General features: G+C 38.5%; 1 protein-coding gene across 1 annotated transcript; it reads right to left on the bottom strand.

The window, feature by feature from the left end:
- Nucleotides 1-389: 389 nt before the first annotated feature.
- Nucleotides 390-19,434, bottom strand: CIBAR1 (CBY1 interacting BAR domain containing 1). The gene is made up of 9 exons (XM_035546261.2): nucleotides 19,106-19,434; nucleotides 17,947-18,181; nucleotides 16,215-16,283; nucleotides 11,432-11,533; nucleotides 9,793-9,798; nucleotides 7,369-7,473; nucleotides 6,369-6,482; nucleotides 4,992-5,111; nucleotides 390-1,508 (listed from the first exon to the last, which is right to left on the bottom strand). Exons 1-9 carry the CDS (start codon nucleotides 19,432-19,434, stop codon nucleotides 1,419-1,421), a joined length of 1,170 nt encoding a protein of 389 aa, XP_035402154.2. The 3' UTR covers nucleotides 390-1,418.
- Between the last annotated feature and the right edge of the window lie 1,113 nt (nucleotides 19,435-20,547).

The following is a 20,547-nucleotide window of genomic DNA, read 5'->3' as shown; positions in this document are numbered from 1 at the left end:
GAAATGGACTACATGACTTGGCAATATGAAAGGGAAAAGTGGTGATGATCAGCGATGATACCAATATTTATCTAAGTGCCCTACTTGCTGAAATAGAGGGGAATTAGTTACCTAGATACATTCTAGCATTCTGCTAAATTCTGGTCATTACCAGTTCTGGTCGTTTGCTATTTCTGGTCATTAGAATTCTGCTCCTTGTCAACAGTAGGTAAATGATGACAGTATGTAATTCAGCTGTAAAGCTATTTTCTGGGTTTAAACCAGAACCCTCTATACTGACATTCTCACTTCTATTTTCCTCACGTTAATTTTTGGCTATACCTGCTTTCTCACCTGTCAAAACAATTGTGTTGCATGCTTTGCATCAGTGAACACACACAGCATCAATATTAAAAAAAGTTATTTCATGGTTTATTTCCTTAACTGAGAGTACTTGGTTATAACTTGAAACTGTGTTCCCAGTTACAGGTTTAAATTCTGGCTTTATACATGTGCTTAACATCTTAAAAACCTTTAAAAATGTTCATTTTTTGTAGTAATGAAAATCTTACACATTTAGCAGATACTAAACCTGGAAATTACACTCAAAATGTGTAATTTCTTGTGTGTTGGATGGAAATGGTAACTGAATCAACTGAAACACAGGAAACAAACTATATATACAGAATATCAATTCATAATAAATGTCAACTATATAAAATATCACCTAATTTTAGTATGAAGGCACTTTTATTAAAAAGCAATACAGTATTAAAACAAGATCCTGGGCTAGGCCCTTAATGCTTCATTGTGTATGTGTAAAGGAATCAAAAGTCATCTTAGACAAGTCTCAGGAAAATAATGAGAGAACAATATGCCACACTCTGCTTTCTGTAATCCAGGGTGTGTAAGGAAATGAAATGTAACAGGATTGTTAACTTTAGGATGGATAAAACCAGTTAGGACAGGTACCACTAGGGGATTTACTAAACCCAAGAGGTGTGTAGCTAGAGAATGTGGTAATATATTGGCAAAGTAACAAGCAAAACCCTTATGTTCATAACTGCTTGTCAGCTTCGTGCAGTTTTTCAATGTCGCTTGTCATGTAAGTTTAAGCAAATGTGACTGCAGTATAGCACCTATGCGTATCTAATACAGGATACTATTTACATTTTTCATTTTCTAGCTACTGAAATTGTTCACTTGCAGCAAATTTAATTCCATGTCTTTGAAACTGGTCAGTTGTTGTCTGTAGAATACACTCCTATTAGTAGCAATTCTTGCTCCTGTTGGAATTTTAAAAAAATACAACCTCAGGGAAGTTTTTAATATTATAATTAATACATAAAAGCCTTTAGGTAAAGGGAAGTCTTTTCTGTTTTCCAGTCAGTTGAGAAAAAAGACATTCAGAACAGTTTTGTTACGTCTCTTAGTAGCATCTAAAATTCTTCCTCCTCCTCCTCCTCATCTTCGTCGTCATCTTCCTCCTCTTCCTCCTCCTCCTCTTTCCTTGGTGTGCTGTTGGAAATCTAAAATTAAAATTCAACAAAAGTAAATCAAGTATGTATTTCATCCTGGAGGGAAAACTTCTCTGTTGGCATTTCAAGTCTTGTACGTTGTGTGTTTGGTGGTGGTGGTCTTTATCCCTTAATCCTGCAATTTACGGTAAAGTGCACCATGCCAACAGAAAGGTAACAGAGCACAAACTAGAAAAACAGTAAATGAATCTGGAAAGCAAAAAATCCCTGTAGTTCTAAAAGCTATTATATGACAGGGAAAGCTATGTAGTAATTGAATTAATGTTGAAAAGCAACAGGGTGTTAGGTTTTTGCTGGGTTGGCTCCCTAGACAGCAGGTTGAAGGTGAGTGTTAATGCATAATCGTATCTCGAAGACATCAAACCTCTTCAGTTAAATGAAAAGCTCAACACTATGCTGCTCTAAACTGTTCCTGAGAATAAATTAGAGAGACTTTACCAGAAGCCGTGGTTCATATATGAACTTGTTTCCCTGACCATCAGTGCTTGCCCTTCAGAGTGGTAACTTAAGTCCTTTTTTGGTTCATCAAATATTAAAAAATATATTAAAAAAGCCAGCTTGCAAGCTTTCATCTCATCTGAAAGGCTCTGCCATCAATACTTTCTTCTAATGAGAGCTCTAATTCCTATTGAAGAGAGATTATTCATAGAAGATAGAACATTTACAATTTAAAGTAGAATACCTTTTTTCCCCTCTGAAAAAAAGGAACATTAAAATCAAGAAAGATAACTATCTAAATCATCTGGAACGCTTTTCAAAAATGATTTTAGGTTCAGCAATTCTTTGAGGGCATCTGCAGCTCTGATGTTTCCTGAGTTTTCTCACATGCAGCTACATATACAAGCTTCAGTACTGAAGACAAAACTTGCCCTTTTATTTTCCACCCACGATTTTAAGGGTTCTTAAAAGCTGGTTATTAAATTCTGACTTGTGAGATCTCTTAATTTATACAGCTATGTATATAACAAAAAAATTTGGTGTGTGCATAAAGCAAACAGTAATTAGTGAACTAATGAAAGCAGAAGAATCCTTAGTGGTGATGATGCTCACAAAATACATGATTTAGCTTTAAGCAAATACTTGGTTGTAAATTTTTGAACTTAACAGAAAATGGAGTTAATCATTAGATGGAACTGGGTTAACTTGAGTGTAAATGCCTAATGCAGCAATTTGTTCTGTGAAAGAAGATAGAGACAATGACACTGATTTGGAATACGAGAGAGAGGAGTGCAGCAAATTGAGCCTGGTAAGGTAGCTTCATTTCAACAGACTCATCTTCCAAGTTCCCCTTTTTTTTTTTTTTTCCTTCCCCCTCTTTTTTTTTCCTCCTCTATTTAAGAACATCTGAAGTTCTTAAGAGCTTAAATCATATTTCTGAATAAAAGGTGCTACTCTTCTGGAATAAGAGGTGCTAATTTGGGGTTTAAGGCTCTTTCTACTCGCTAGTCAAGTATCTCTGACCACTCTGTAATTAAATAAATAGTAAACTAAATACTTTCACTGATGGAGGTAAGCTGGTGGCTAACCTAAGAAACAAAATGGATCAGAGTAAGGAAAATAAAAAAACAGGCAGTTTAAATGCATGTTATTTTTGCCATAAAGCTTGAACATACCAGTACCTGAAAATTTAATTTGGATGGCATGTGCTAAATCCTCTGAAAGACAAATACTGTATTATGTAATTCATCCTATCTAATTTGCAGTGTTTTTTCCCCTCTACAGGTTGCCTTTTCTCCCCTTCCTGCAGCCTTACTCTGTGGTTTTGCAGACTGCTTACCAGTACTACTTATACTGCTTTAAATTGAAAATTCCAAACTACTGCTTTATGTAGTCAGTAAAACATTGTTAGGATGCATGAAATCAAATAAATATGAAAACTTTGGGAATGAAAGATCCCCAGAAAGATAAAGCCAGTCACCCGAAGGCTCTGCTGAAAGCAGCATTTTTTGCTAGTGAATGTTTGGTGAGTTTCAGAGATTGCAGCCCCTAGTGTAATTCAAGGTGCTGGTTCTGGTGCAAACAGACTATTTGCAGTTAATCAGAAAGGGCAACGTGTGTGTGTGGGTGCTGAACAAGATGTCTGCATCTTTTTACTGCCCTCTAGTGACTGCATTAAGTAAGGCATTCCACCCTTCTGCTCTCTGTGGATACGTTGCATATAGCACAGTGAGATGACAATATTTTGAAATGTACAGCAGTTTCCCTCTAGGTCTACAAGACCATTTCTCTCAGCTATTTCAGTAAAAGGTTAAGAGAACATGAACACCTAAAATATATAGCTAAAAGAGAGGTCTAGGAGAAAAAGGAAACTTGCAAGTTAGTCAAAATGGAGTCCACACCATCTCTGAGTGCACATACATTCACTGAAGACAGTCACAAAATACAGCTATCTGTGGCACCTCAAAGTAATTACAAATACGTCTATAACACTGATACAATTTTATGGTACTACAGGGAATTCTCAAGGAACGTGGCAATGGATTTCTGCCAGCTTTCTCTGGTCTTCAGAAAATGAATGGTTAAATATTTTCTGAAAAAAAAAAATATATAAACTTGAAATTTGATTGTTTGGTAAAGAGGCAGGGCGTCTTAATCAAAGCCAAAATTGGTCTCCATGCCCTGAAATACAGGATTCTTTTATCTTTTCAGATGGCATGACACACTTTCATCAACAGAGTAACTCAACTGTAATGATCCTTTAAGTGTCGAGAGCAGAGAAGGGGTAATGCAGTGTACAGTGAAGAAACTTTCTACTGTTACAATACCAATGCATCCAAAGAAGGAAGATGGGATGCGTACATTTTACATATGGCCATCTCTGTAACTGAAACACTACCAAGAATCACCTTAGTTACATGACTAAAGCTGCAATAAAAAAAATTGATGTCTGTAAGCTTACTGCTGCAAACAACAGTCAAAGATTTTTGCAAGGTAGCTAGGTCAAAAGCAGTGACTCTTCCTCCAGCTGTTTCACTATTTTTCATCATCTTCCTTTTCCTCACCTGCTCTGAATTTTCAGAGCATGGAAGGAAAGGTGTGTAGGTCATTGTTTTGCTTTGCTCTAGGAGGTATCGCTAATCTGAGTCACCATGGGGTAGAGAATCCACAGGTCGGGATCTAGATACTGTGACTAAGAATGTGCAAATGTTACTTAGAACAGCACTTCTGTTCCCAAGAAGCTCCTACATCTTTGCTGTACAAGATGCCACAGTCTAATGAAAGAAATGGTATCACTGGAAATGGCAGTTTCAAAAGTGAAAAACATTGCTTAAAAAGGTGTTTTTTTTTTTCCCCTCAAAAATAATTAGAAGCTGCATTATTTAAAGTTTAATATTATCATATTATCTTTATGCCTTTGGAATTCTAACTTTGTCCTGAATTCACTGAAGAGAGCAGACTCATTTACATTAGCTAAGGTTCCCCTTAAGACATTCTTTTAATATAGCGACCTGGCATTTAGTTTTTCTTTCTTACCTGTACTGTCTTCAATGAAGATTTTAAGGAGCCAGTTCTTTGCAAGGGGGACTTTGAATTTGCACGAACTATGTCTAAGCGAGACTGATAGTCTGGTGGATAAAGTGAACTCCGAAAAACCTGTTCAAATGAAGAAAGCTGTTACTTTGGTGCCATGATATAGCTTGCAAGTTAACCGTCACCAAGACTGAAGCTAACAAAAATGCAGCATTGGACAATTAGCCCTGCTCTAGATAGATGCATCAGTTGTAGTTTGGAGCGACTGCTTTTAGCTGAAATAACATCCTTGCTCAACCTAAGACATTATCAAAACATTTATGTGCTCCAAGTAAACATTCCTCAGATATGTGAGGGGATTTCCAAGTGAAAACTGCAATGGTTTCCCATCAAAATACGGAGCTGAGTTTCAGGCTAACCTAGAGCTATAAACCCCAGCAGCTCCCCTCAGGCTCTCCAGTTCTTGGGAAGATGAACTCTTGGCCCCTTCACAAGCAAATCCTCGCTGCCAGTCACAGCTATATCAGGAATTTTGTCCGAAACGTTCAAGTGATCTGCAGCTCAAGAACTATTTTGGAAACCCTTAGAACACAGGGGAGAATGTGGTATCCATTATACTGACAAGTTCTTTCCATCAACCAAAAAGAGTAAATCATAGGACTAACAGCCTGATACTAAAAATAATAGGACTATTCATGCAAGACCTCATTAATAACATGAAGGAGGAGAGCAGAATTATATTAAGTCAGTATTTTTATGGAAAGTGTATCTTGTCAAATCAACAAGAACTCTAAAATGAAATCAGTAACCTGGCTGTGAAAGGTAAAATACTGACTTAAAGGATATTTTTGAAGTGGTGTCACATGCCCTTTTAATTGTGAAACTACAGCAGTACAAGATTGCCGTGGCATACAGCGTTAATAAAAAACAGTGACTGAAAGATTAAAAAAAGAAAACAATTCAGAACAGAAAGATAGAGATTTTTAATGGAGTAATTAGTCTTTAGACGATCTTATCAGAGTAGTGTAACATTCTGTCTTACTGTGCATCGTTACAGCAAGATTCACTGCAGAGGTGTTCTTTAAGTACTGCGATTAGCTGACCTTGGAATGGCAATTAATTTAGGAGAATTCTGTTATCTATTGTTGTGAGAAAGATTAGATGAGCACTGTGGTTCCTGTCTGCTTCTAAAATCTCGGAGTTTATAAATCTGTAGACCTTTATTTTATTGGATAAATGCAAAAAAGGCCGTAGTATAAATGAGAAGTTTGTTCTGGGAACCTGAAGAATAATGTTGCATGGGACATGTATACCACCGAAGTATGAAAAGTGTCTTTATGTAGTAAGTAAACTGAAAAGCAAATCTTAAATTGCTCTTACCTCTAAATCTTCGTTTTCATCAATATTTTGGATATTTTGGTAGGCAGCAGTATAAATCTCTAAAGCTTTCCCATGGAATAACATTTCAATGGTTATAAACTCAGAAAATATGTTCTAAAAACAAATAAGAACAAAGTTTTCTTAATGCTATAGAGTATATTCTACTTGAAATGCCAGGGACTTTTTCTTTATTGATAAGTATCTTTTTAACTCATGGGGGAGAGATTAACTGTAAACTTTTTATGTATTTATAATTTACAGATAATTATGTGTTTTTTGTAATAAAATATATATATGTAAAAGCTCTTATTGATATGTTCAGAACTCACACAATCTTTTTTGTATTAATCTAACATCAGATACTGGCTGATTTGGTGTTTTTTTTTTTTTCCAACCATCTCTCCTATTCCCATTCACCATTCCTTCCAATTTATTTATTTATTTTTTAATAAAAAACGATCTCATTTTTATAATTAAATTTGAGGTCACATAATTTAAATGTTTTTCAATTACTGCAGTTTTTGGGACTTGAGCCACTTCACGTTTGAGATAAAGAAAGAAATGAAAGCTTTGATTATTTGTTGTCACTAAGCATTTGGTGGTTTCTGCACTGCAGCAACCTACACAAATTCTAGCATGTAAAATATATTATTTACTTATCACTGTTTCTGTTAATTTTGCTGATATTAATCCACACATCATTCTACTACTAAATGCAGCTACCAGTGAAGTAGAATACAGCAACTGTCAGAAACTGCAGATACTACACCATCTAATATAAGAAAATTTGGAATTCAAGAACCTGTAAAAAATAATGAACTGATTTTCAAATTGCAAAGCTCAGGATGTTTGGATTATGAAATAGTCAATATCACAAGCTTTGTATTTATGTAGGCATAAATTAATACTAACTGTTGCTTAATCTTGCCAAAGAGTAACTATAATAAATGTTATGCAAGATGAAGTGTGATGTTATATACTGGAGTGTGAGCAGACCTACTTTTATGTCCTTTATTTTCTGTTTCTCAAAATTATCAATTGTTTCCTCTAACTGCCGGGTTGTTCGAGTTGCGTCCAGTGAAGCTCTCTGTAGTTCACTTTCAGCCTGGTAAAGGAACACAAAGGTGAAATTAGTTCCGTATTTGATACAAAGTCATTTGCTATATAATTGCTCTGAAACCTTTGAATCCGGATTTTCAAAATACTACATTTCTGGATTACTGTGTCTGTAAATGTGTTTGTAGCTTAATAAAGATGTCTCCTATGGTGTTGCAGTTTTGATCTGAAACATGAGAAATGACTAGCTCCAGGCAATCAGGAAAGTCTCATTGCCCTACCCATTTTCTAAATGCTTATCTGCTAATTCTGCAGATCCAGCCCAGACACGATCTGACCACACAGTGACTGGGCTCAGGGAATTAGCCCGGATGGGTAAACCCACAAGGGATTACACTTCACAAAAAGATAATTTTTTAGAGCTAATAATAAAGGAGAAGGCAGGAATGCACAGGGCAGAGTGCTGGAAAAGCAGACAGTGTTACCCTTTATTTTTCAGTGCAGACCAACCTGTTGTGTCTAGAACAGATCTTTTCCAGTGCCACACACTGAACCTTGTCTAAGGTTTTATACAGTCTTTAGACAGTAAAGCAGCAGCTGGAACAAATGCACTTCTACCATAAGTATCTCAATCCGTAGACTAGAGCCAATGTAATTTTTAGATCAAAAAGCGTTTCGTGTAATTTATATTTTTAATATTTTATATAAAATGTAACTTATATAATTATTTTATAAAAATATACTCAACAGGGCATTTGAAAAAGATCACACAAGCCAAGTACTAATGCATAAATACAGCTTCTCTTACTGTGCTACTACAAAAAGCATTTAGGATGTGTATTTTAATTAGATATAAGTGAACTTCATAAAATGCACAGTACCATTTAAATAATGATATTTTAAACTATTCTGGATAAGTAATCTCAAGTCTCAGAACTGTGTAATATTACAAAAAAAATGATGTAAAGATCTAAAAGCTTGCACTTAAACTGCAACATTTGGGTCTAAAATTACTTTATTTTCCATAAATTACTGGTCAAACATCATGGACTAGTCAAGACAGTCTTTACTTACAGTCTTTACTTTCCTGAGAGTATCATCAGGAATCTATTCTGCCCAGGGATTTGGAAATGGTATATGGATTAACCACTTGTGTCCTATCATCAAGATGGAGGACTCTTCCCATTTCTCCAACACCGTATCTTGAGAGGAACTTTTTTTTTTTTTAATTGAGTGCTACAGCATGGAAATAGACATCACAGGCCCAGTTCCCACAATCTAGTTTTACTGTTACGTATGTATCAAAAACACATGCATGTTCTGTCACTTTTTTCTTTAAAATCTGCAAATCTTTTATTACAGGTTTATCTACCTGAAACAAGTGCATACGCACAATTCTACCATTACTTGGCAAATAAAATTGGTAGTGATCATAAAATGGATTGGGTTGGGACCTTAAAAACCTCCTAGTTCCAGCCCCACCCCCCTGCCATGGGCAGGGATGCCACCTGTGAGACCCAAAGCCCCATCCAGCCTGGCCCTGAACACTTCCAGGGAGTGTTCAACAACCACAACTTCTCCGGGCAACCTGTTCCAGTGCCTTACCACCCTCAGAGTAAAGAATTTTTTCCTAATATCTAATAGAAATCTCCCCTTTTTTAGTTTAAAACCATTTCCCCCTTGTCCTATCATTACACCTCCTGATAAAATGTCCCTCCCCAGCTTTCCTGTAGGCCCCCTTGAGGTACTGGAAGGCTGCATGAGGTCTGCTTGGAGCCTGCCAGGCTGAACAACCCCAGTTCCCTCAGCCTGTCTTCACAGGAGAGGTGCTCCAGCCCTCTCAGCATCTTCGTGGCCCTCCTCTGGACCTGCTTTAACAGGTCCCCATCTTTCTTATGCTGGGGGCCTCAGGGCTGAACGCAGCGCTCCAGGTGGGGTCACATCACAGCAGAGAATCACCTCCCGTGACGTGCTGGCCATGCTTCTTTTGATGTAGCCCAGGACAGTATCGCATTGTATGTATTCCATCAGGTCACGTGCTCATCTCCTTTCCTTGATTTTGTCCAAAGCACAGGAGGGAAACAGAGTAAGAGACGACATTTTGTGTTTTCTCAATTACTACAATCACTCGCTCTCAGTAAAGGAAGGCAGCTGCTATGCATAAGCAGCCATTACATATGCAAACACAGTATGTTATTTCTATGATAATCAAATGTATCTTCTTGATCCATCTTAAATAGAGTGGCCAGATGCGCGCAGATGATTTGGGAAAGGAATTTTGTTTGTTGTAGAGTGAAATGTTTGAACTTGCAGAACCTGCATAGTTTGCACAGCAGCAGTTTAGTATTTTCTCTTCTGAAGCACTCACCTGTGACTGGAAATATTAGTAAAGGAAACAAATGGCAAAATTATCAATATTCATAAAAGTTGCTGTTTCTACTTGCAATTGTTATATATTCTGAAGTATTTACCTGAGGTATTTGAAACTTCTGTATACGTGGAGGATGTTACTATTATGTTGTCTGAAGCCTCCTGTTACAAGTCATACAATTTGTTATGGCTTTTGTATAAACAGGGCAGCTGTTTGTCTTGGACTGACATTTTGGTTATTTACTTTTTTTTTTTTAATTCAAACAACCTAGGTAGACCATTTCAGAAAAAAAAATCTGATTTTAAAAAATCATTTTTATATTAAAATAGGTTTACTTTGCAAAGCTGTACTACCCCTATGATTTTTAAGACGGACTTGAAATCTGGAAGTGAGAACAGATCCTTTGCTATCTGTGGCCGAAGCTGTTAGCTACTGGAATATCATCATTGCGCATGAAGAACAGAACCACTGCTGGAGCCTAACACCTGTGCTATCATCAGTGAACGTGGTGAAGCCTCACAGATCTAAAAGGTGGCCTGCAAACATCCCCAAAAGCACACAAACCTATTCCAGTCACACTCAAATGAATTGTATGTTCCCTCTTTGGGAACAGGGGCAGGGACTGGATCTAAGCTGGTGCAATATTAGATATTGCGTTAGATGGGAGCTGGGCAGTGTGGCAGAGAAATGATTGAGAAGTGATTGTGGCAGAGAAATCACTTGATTTAACTAATTTGATTAGTAATAAATAGAAATTCTTTGGCAGAGGGAAAAACAGAATGCAATTCTCCTGGGTGGCGTTTGACCATCACGATCATTTCTCTTTTTCTGCTGTCCCATGCCCCACTCGCTAGAAAGATCATCATTTCTGAAATAAAGGTGATGAAATCCTGCAAAGAATAGCACTGCTTCACTATGCAATCCTGAGTCCAACCCTCGGGGTGTAAGAAAAAATAAACAGCACATGGTCATGAACTTAAACGCTGTATCATAATATAGAGGCACCAAGGGACTGAACCAGGATTGCCCCAAAGACCTTTATTCTGTCATTCCCTAGAATCTGACTGACTCAGAATTTAAAGCTTCAATGACATTTTAATGGAAATTTTGTAGAGGCTTAATTTTTCCCTCTGTGATACGGAATAATATACTGGGGAGGGTCACTGGTCTCTTCAGAGGAAGAGTAGTCTGGTTGAGTATTCTACTAGCAGAATTACAGCTTTTCCCATCACACAAATTCACACCCTGTCTAGGTACAAGGAAGCACAACCACCAAAAGGGCAAATGTAAATATAAAAATAAAAATCCACAGAAGTAAAAAAGGGTGTCTGATTCCACTTACTTTCAAAACCTGCCAATATCTTAGATGTAATCTATGCCTACCTCTCCGGAATAAACGTATCAAATACTTCACAGTTTCTTTTCAGTCAAAACGGGATTGGGTAACAAAGCAGCTATTAAAAGCTATACCTCATTATCACAAAGTTTAAGAAAAGTTACTTGGATTCAAAATCAACATAGTCCTGTAAAATTATTTAAATAGTCCCTCTGAAAAAGCAATTTTCTACTGCTTTCTAAATACAATTGCTGTAACATTTTAGAAATATTTCTTATAGTCACTAGAAGTGCAGGATACAATAATGTGTCGATCTGACGGGTTCCGCTGACGTGTCTTTTCCAGTTGAGATAACTGCTTGGCTTCTCGATTCTTTGCTGTTAAAGTTGCTTTAAGATCATCCTGGAAATAAAATGGTTTAGATATTTTCTTACATTTTCTATTTCAAACATATGAAATGCATTTTTCGTCATACAGGGATTGCCTAGAAAACATGAACAAAACATCTGCTTTAAACAAAACCAGATTTTACTGATCTTACCCTTAAATGATCCCCTAAAAGATAAGGCAGCGGAGACCAAGAGAGTTTAGCGCCTTGCATAACTCTCTGTAGAACACACTACAATTTAAGAAGTGAAGAAAGAATTTTGCAGCTTTTCAGGAAAAGTACAGTAGACAGTCACAAGCTGAGGCCCCCAAAGGTGTAAGAAGACAGGGCTATTCTAGTTCAGCAATGGAATAAAGTTGGCATCTAGAACTAAAAAGCAACATCTAACAAATCGGTAAGGAAAAAAAAAAACAGCAGTCAATACAAAGAAGAAATTATGAAGAACAGAAAACTTCCACAAAGAGCTTAAGATACCATAGAAAATCCATGGCTGAAGCAGTTACATATGCAGCGAGCAAGGTGTTTAAATACATGTGGAACAAAATACATCCAAGTAATGATGTGGCTGGAGAAGAAACTTATTGATATAGAAACACACTGCTGATAAATGTTTCTGCTATATGATGATTTCAGAATGCTTATATACAGCTTTCAAGTTCTTGTTCATGCTATAAAACTCTGTTTTGCAGTGCGGCACACATGGAAACTACAATTTTCAGTCAGATATGCATCATTCCATTGCCCCGGTAGGAGAGATGTCACTAATTTTGATGACCCTAATTTAAAGGAGCAGTACCTTACGACAAGCAGACAACCCAAAGGAATCAGTTTAACCAAATCTACCCGAGGCAGCCAGTGGATGGACATTTCGGGCCATCAGTCCCTCTAAAAAGAACTCTTCCCATTCATCTATAACTCTGGAATGGAGTAGATTGAAGTGTCCTAATGCTCTTAAAACTATCATCTCAGGAAGTTGTCTGTGCTCCTTCCTGGGATTCCAGAATTTTATCATGGTTGCGGATCTCCTTCTCCTGGCCTGGAAAGACCTGCAACCAGGAACGTCTCTCTTCCAAAGTTCTGGGATCCTGTGACCAGATCACAGATGTCAATGACAAACACAAGCCTGCCAAGTTTCGAAGTGCTGTGTGTTTCTTCAACAACGAGTCTGCACTGAGGTCAGCATCACAATAAGGAGTTTCTTCTTAGTTTCTGTCCTTCCTGCCTGTTCATACGTCCTCATGTATAGGACTGTTATTTTGCTTTGACTTTAGGGACACAGAGCTGGTCTGTGGTAATAAAACACAACCACAACTTTAGACTATCAAAACTAATTTTGCTTCTCTTCTTGCAAAAAGGAAGTTACAGCACCTTTTGGGTCATCTGAAAGACTGCTGGAGAGGGCTTTCTCCTTTATGAAAGCCATGCAGCTGCAAGAACAGCAATAATAAATATATTTTTAAGGGTCTACATTTCAAATTAAAGGTACAGAAAGAGAACAGGCGAAAAAAAAAAGTATATTTTTGCCACAGAACACAGCCGTTTTGTATCTAATAGTCACAGCTGAATGCTTGGTGTTACGAAACGAGTGGACCCCATTACCAGCACCAACTGCCTCAGCCCATTTACAACAGCCACTCCGAATTAACACTTGGCTCAAAGGGCTCTGACCTCGCACCAAAGCGGACTTGAGAATGGTGAGGAAACCATTAGTTACCATTATAAAATTCAGTATTTTTTTCTAGCACATAGTAGCTTTGGAAATGCCTACAGGACTGCACTGTTCCCTTCTCTACTTCTGTTCTTTGCAGCAACAACAGCTACCAAATATGCTTCTCTGTGCTTGCCAGAGACTGACAAAGATGTGGTGCTACTGTGGTGCAGCTTTACAGATATTTTGGATGTACAAAGGTAGGGCACAGTTACATACATATTTTATCCTGGATGTAAGAAAATTGAAAAGGGTGCAGAAAGAGCCATAGAAATATTCAAAAGCTGGGGAAGATGTCATCATGGTGAAAGAATTAGGAGTTGAGATATTTAGCTAACTGAAAAGAATGAAAAAATGGTTTTACTAGCACCTAAATACCTTCACCCCGAAGAAAATAAGGTATCATAGAGCTCTTTAATCTTAGTGGAACATAAACACCAAAGATTATGAGAAATCCTTCATTTAAAACAAAACACCACAAACATCAGGGAACCACTAGCTAAATCCCACAAAGAGTCCTATGTTCTCCTCCAGTGTCTTCAGACCAAGACTGGATGTGCTTTTGGAAAACATGTTTTAATTACATCCCAGGAGAAATGGGATGGAATGTAATTGCCAGGGAAATAAAGGTTAGATACAGAGAATATTAAATTGCTCATAGTTCCACTGGCTTTAAACTATGCATTTAAGTCACATCGAAGAACTCTGTTCAGCCATCTCATTTCAAACCATACAGAAGTACAGCTACAGCCACCAGACGATGAGCTGGCAGATCCTCGCCACTGTACTGTTACCTGCTCTAGTCGCTGAGGTTATTAAAGCAAACCAGTCCTTCCTTCTGCAGGTGGATCACCTTGATTTTATGATGTCCTGTTTTACACAGAGAAAAGGAACCAGGAACAGAATTGCCAAAAAGCAGAAAACGAAGATTGATGTGTAGAACAACGAAAGAGAAACAAATCCTAAAACGCTATACTGAAGCTGTATTACAGGCCAAGAATACTACACTTGCTTCCACTGAGGCTGCCAAAACCTTCCCCAAAGAGATATTCAACGTAATAAACGCATAAACATGTGATTCAAACAATTTTACTGCTTTAGCAGATAAAGGATAAATGCATTCTGATTGACCTGGACCTCTTTAAAGCAAATAGCACCTCAGGAAACAGCAACACTTCTTTTTAGATACAGCATGAAAGCAGTTTGTGTATACCATGGAACAGATCCAGCAAGAACATCCCCTTTGTAAAAAGTGCCATAATGATTTGTTGTACCTGGTTTACTTGAGCAGTGAATGTAAAGCAGTCCTGCAGCTAGCACCCTGTGCTAGTTTTATGTACCAAAACTTCCTTTTGTCACTAAAAATGTCCAACTGTTGGATGATAAAAGACCAGCCAGCTGAGGTTTTAACCAAAGTTTATAGTAATGGGCAGGAAAAAAAAAAAAAAAAAAAAAAGCATGGCCTACATCTTTAGGAAAGTCTCTCTTAGTTCAAAGGTGTGTTGTTGTAATTGTTAACCCCACTTACAGCTCAGGAATGCTCTTGGACTCCTCACCGTAGCTAAGACAAACATCACGTAATACTTTCTAGCGTTCCAAATGGCAGAGACAACAGGAAATGCCACTCATTGTTCCAAGGCATGACCTGGCTTCAGTTGGTGCTGTCCTCAGCATTTACAGGCTACCAGTGGCAATGCAGGACACCTGAGGGCAGGATTTCACTGCTTCCAATGCAACAAGCACCCCTGTGGCGTTCTGCAGGTCTCGTTAGCCCTCATCACATGGAACTTGTCTCCCACTGGCAGTATTTACAATGTACAGAATACTCGGGCCCAAGTTGTAGGTCTCTCCAACTGGCTCTCAGAGTGACTATTAAGATATTAAGTTCTACAATCCAGACCCTATAGTCTACAGCTTTCCTACAGACCACAAGCGGTACCGCACAAGTGCGGGAAGTATCCTTCACAACTGCTTCTCTACCAACCAAGCTGGATAGCTAGGCAGTGAAGCAAACACTGTGCTCACTTCTTCACCATACAAAAAAGAACAAAAACAGGAAAAATACTACAGTTTGAGATGCAATGCCACAGTGTGCTCAGATTAAATATGACGAGCACACTAGGATTTCTGTATGTAAAATGCCATCAAAAGTCGATCCTTTTACTTTTCTATTTATAGAGACTATGATAAAGACATACATGTCAATTAGAGATTGTTTGCAGGATGAAGGCAACCTCTATGTAATATACCTAGTATACAAATATTACAGGGAACTTACTTTCATCCCATAAGCTAGTATCTGCTTATGAAAATTTGCTTGTTCAAGGAAAACTAGCTGTCCTTCCCAGAGGAAAGAACTTTGCAGCCATTTTGTGGCTACATACACTACTTCCAGAATATAATAAAGAGAATTCACTTATTTTTGTATCTTCAGGTCATCCCAATGACTCCGCAGGATGGCGACAAGATTCACGCCACTACTTATTTTCTATTTTTATTATTTTTTCAGTTTCAAAAAGAGTTTTCTATGTAACAGACTTCAGTGTAGAATGCAATTCTAAGTTAGAAAAGCTGTTAAGGGCAGCATACAGATGACTAAGGGCCAAAAGCATTACATGTAATCCATCTTTTGGAACTACGAATAAAAATAGTAAGATTTTAAAAAAAGAATGACAATATTTATAAAGAAAACATCTTCCACCTGAATTTCCACTATCCAGGAAGCTTCATTCACACTATCCATATTTTTTTTTCCCAAAGCTTTTGCTTAGGCTCCAATAATCTGAATATCCTTGACCTCACATCAAAGCTTTTTCCTCCAGCACATATATAGCTTCAATCCAGATGTATCCTCATATAATTTTTTATTCACACTGGTTAATGCAATATGAAAAATCACAACCACTCCCCCACTGCCAAGTAGAAATTTGAACTGAGTGGCCAGAGCACAACAGTGTACTTTGAGAGAAAACACACGTTCAACCTACCCTTTTAAGTTTCACTATGGTCCCATAACTTTTCAGAGGTTCAACAACTTTGGCTTCAAGCCTGTCAACCTACAAAAGAAAACACAAGGTCACTAAAATCATCTGCATTGTTTGATGTGCAGAAACAGGAGATGGTTCATTTACTAGTCACTAGACTTATTAGGAATGTTGTCAGCCAAAATCTACGTTGGCTGTGCAAACATTCCTCCTTTACTCCACTCTACCTATGCACTGTCAAACAATGTAATTTAAACTACCAATGGGATAGAGTGGAATAGCAGAAGAGTCTTTAAATGAAGCACACGATGTAGACATACCAAACAATCTGCCCGTCTCACTTATGCTTCCACCTGTTGTTTAAGAATCTCACGCCTCAGCATTTACGTACCTAGCACTGCAGCTGAAAACCAGAAATGGATAATCCTTCGAAGCTGATTTTCTCTTTCTTACATTGTTAATACATATGAAAAGCGTTACTGTGACGCACAAAAGAAACAGGACAAAGATTACTGAGTTGGTTTCCATGAGCAAATGAGAACTCGATTTAATGGCTAGAAGCTCTCATTTCCCGTGCTTCCTCTGCCTTTTTTCATTTGAAGTGCGGTGGTGGTTTGAGGACAGGCACAGTAGGAGGATTTAGGCCAACTACCAGTTTGTAAAAACACACTTAGAAATGTAAAGATGCAAACTCAAGTTGTTGCATGGGTACCTAACATTGACTGAAATTACAGAGTCATCATTTAAAGGTGAAAACAGATTATGAGATCATGCTTTATAACTTTGTATATATCCTCAGCCATAATATAAATTTACCCTATTAATAGATGGATAAATTACTGTCATATCAATTAAAGCATAATGGCTTCCTTGTGGCTCAGTTGGAGCCAGAAGCATAAAAGCTTATGAAAAAAACAACAAAAAACTCACACTATCCACATCCTTGGATTTCATATTACTTCCTAAGAATCCATCCCTAAGTACATTGCAAAAGACATATGGTTATTTTCTAAAAATGTTCTCTTTAGTAGACTAGATAGTTCATAGATTAACTTAATTTACAAGTCTTAATTAATCTTTGTTAATATAGAAAGAGTTGGACTGTTTCCTTTTTTGAAAAAAAACTGAAAACATCAAGAATGTCAAACACTTCAGTCTCTTTTCCTTTTGTATACATAATTATAACGCTTCTTAGCTTCTCAAAGCTATGAATGGTCATGTTGACACACATCCACATCAAGTTTGTGCTTCAAGTGTTGAGATGCAACCTTACAGAAATTGACCATGGTCCCTGACAGCACCTGAAACTGGCTCTCAGAGTGCCCTGTGAAGGATTCTCTTCCACACAGCTTCTGATAACAGATTCAGCAAAAGGAAAATGTTGCTACACAACTCAAGTCAAGAAAACTAAAACCAAAACACTTTATTAACCGTAAAGTGTAATCCAGAATGTGAGACTGATAAAAGGCTTGCCCTGTCTCAAACTCTGAGCATTCATGTGCATACTTTCACTGACTTCAACAGGATTAATTGCAGGCAGTTTTCACTAAAGTTATTAGCAGAGTAAACTATGAATTATTTGGCAACCTATCCTGCTCTACCACTGATATATTTGAAAGTGGTTTCTTCCATGCTTCTCTTAAGATTACAGAGTGTATTTTACCCCTTTTAATCACAGATAAGTAACTGAAAAGTTCAGATGGCAAACACAACATGTACAGCTTTAATTTTGTACCTCTGCCTGGCGATAATCCTGAAGTCTGGAAAATTCATCTGCAAAGTTTTTCAGTCCAACTTTTAAGTTTGGTGTCTCTGTGGCTGCATATGCATATATTTCATTTACGAGAAGATCTGCTTTGTCTCGTAGTCTGGCAGTTTTACGTACATATCCAGCAAATATTTGGCACAATTCACCAAAATGTTTTTCCACATTTGAAACGGCATCTTGTATTTGTCTAGTCTGATTGTCCCTAGATACCAAAGAAAATGAAAAATTAGAAGGGGAAAAATGTTTACAACACATACATCATAAAAACTGTATAATTACATTGTGAATAATTTGTAAGTGATTTGAACATCTCATTTTAGTGTAAAACAAACCTACTTTTAAAAAGATAACGTCCTAACAGTCTAATGTAGCATGCGCTTATGTAAGTAACAGCAACAACAAAGTAGGATTTATACTTAAAGATCCAATAGGGGAAAACACAAATCACAAAAATCACCTCAGAAGTCTTCATATTGTGGTTTAGCAAAAGCTCGTTATTACCGTTAGAGTTAATTACTAACATAACAGTGCCAACATCTGCAGGTCTCAAAGAAGACAGGATTAGATAGCTTCCTGCAAGTGTCTGTAATCTACAGAAACAAGTCAGTGGTTGGAGAAATCAGGCAACAGAAGGGAAATCAGTAAAGGTATTACAGAATCTTTGTATCGCAACGCATGAAAATCAGAAGACTGGGAAGAAATGTAGTACTTTAAGACTTAACAACAATGCAGTCAAACGAACACCATTCCTCAGGAATTCTTCAGGAAAAAAAAAAATCAGAAAAAAGTTCTGCTACAGGCAAAGACCCAGTTATGCAAGCAGTCTAACAGACCGCTCAGAAGAGGGCTTGTTCTTTCACTCTAAGACAAAAATCTCCAAATTATTCAGTCCTCCGACCTGAACCCCAGCGACCAGGGCTCCGGGAGGCGACCGAGGGCAGCAGGGCAGAAGCCGACCCCCTCTTGCCGTTTGGGGGATCGGGCCGGCCCCACGGACCCCCAGTCCCGCACCCTGGCACCGGGATCCGCCCGCTTAGGCCCAGCCAGGCCTTCTCCTCCTTCTCCTCCTCCTCCTCGCCACAGGAACCCCAGAGCCGCCCCCTGCCTCCCCTCACACCGCCGTTACCTGGCGTCCAGGCCGCGGCCCAGCATCATCATGGCGGCGGCGGCCCGGCGGGAAGGAGGGCGGGCAGCGGGCGGGCTCGGCGTGCGCTCGGTCTCCTTGGACACCAACCTCCGCCCGCCCCGGCCCCGCCTCGGCGCCCGCAGCGGGGCCTTGAGGCTTTGGGGCCGTTCGGGGTGTGCTCGGGAACCTTGGGGTGCCTCTGGGATCAGGCTCCAGCCGGCGAAACGACCCCCGCAGTGCCCCGGGGGTCCTGAGGCCCGAGCCCGCCGGCCCGGCTGGCCCTCAGGAAGGTGCAGGGCTGCGGCTCGGCCTGTGCATGGGCAGAGCATGAAGGGTCGGGGCTTTTTCTTAAAAATAAAATTTAATGAAATAAACTCATTTGTGTGCAGACCATTGTCTCTTTCTCTCCTTCTCTCTCTCTCTCTCTCTCTCTTCTCTTCTCTCTCCCCTTCTCTCTCTCTCTCTCTCCTTTCTTTCCTTCTTTCCTTTCTCTCTCTCCTTCTCTCATTATTTCTCTCCCTCCTCCTTTCCTTCTCTCTCTCCTTTCTCTTTTTTTGAACATCTAGGCTTGGCAATCACCAGCAGTAGCAGGGAAAGAGCCCACCTGCCTGCAGCTTTGCAGGGAGTGCTGCCTACGGCAGGCAGGCATGGGGAGAAATGGTGTGGGTCACCAAGAATGGTCTAAAAAACCCCACAAAACAGCAACAAAAATCCTCTCTGTAAAGCTGCTGTATTGGGAGTGTGACTCAGAGGGACTGTGTGGGCATTGCTGGAGAAACGAGACAGACAGCAAAGGCCCAACAGGTATTACACTAGACAAGTGCAGAAGAGGCTTTAAAAGAAGAAAGTCAGGAATCATGCTGTATCAAGTGTAAATCCACTCCAAAACAAAGCAATGCGTGAGTGTTAAGTATTTACACGTTCTCATATATGAGAAAATTCTACAGGTTTACCTGAGTCCATGCATGAATTGAAAGTGATCTCGTTAAAGATTTGGCTACTTCATCAATTTAAAGCTGTTAAAAGTATTTTATTTTATTTTATTTTATTTTATTTTATTTTATTTTATTTTATTTATTATTTTCTAATTTTTATTTTAAGATCAAGCCAGTTAAACTGAAGCTTCAATTCAGCTAAAGCAAGCCACTCATTAAACAATGAGGATGCAAGTAGTGGTTCGAACAACTAAGCTAGAACAAAATGGTGCAGTTTTATCCTGAGGAAAATTTGTGAAATCAGTAATAAAACTCACTGCCAAAGTTTGTAGCCCTTATGGACTAAAACATGTAATCTTAAAATGTCCTTCAGAGCACTCAGGGGTGAGAGATCATCTGTTACCTAAAGGCCTGACTGTTCTCCTTTTGACTGCAGATGTGACATGAGAGGCTATAAAATTTATTAGTTAATCATCGCACTATTAATAATCTAATAAATCCATTAAG

This window comes from Cygnus atratus, chromosome 2 (assembly GCF_013377495.2).
Source record: "Cygnus atratus isolate AKBS03 ecotype Queensland, Australia chromosome 2, CAtr_DNAZoo_HiC_assembly, whole genome shotgun sequence".
NCBI lineage: Eukaryota > Metazoa > Chordata > Aves > Anseriformes > Anatidae > Cygnus > Cygnus atratus.
This window is presented reverse-complemented; position numbering and strand designations above follow the sequence as displayed.

Coding starts and splice junctions, on each gene's coding strand:
- CIBAR1 (XM_035546261.2), bottom strand. CDS start 19,434: ATGCTCTGCCCATGCACAGGCCGAGCCGCAGCCCTGCACCTTCCTGAG. Junction 6,483..7,368: donor AGAAAATAAAGGACATAAAA/GTAGGTCTGCTC, acceptor ATTTGTTTTTAG/AACATATTTTCTGAGTTTAT. Junction 5,112..6,368: donor ATGAAAACGAAGATTTAGAG/GTAAGAGCAATT, acceptor TCATTTGAACAG/GTTTTTCGGAGTTCACTTTA.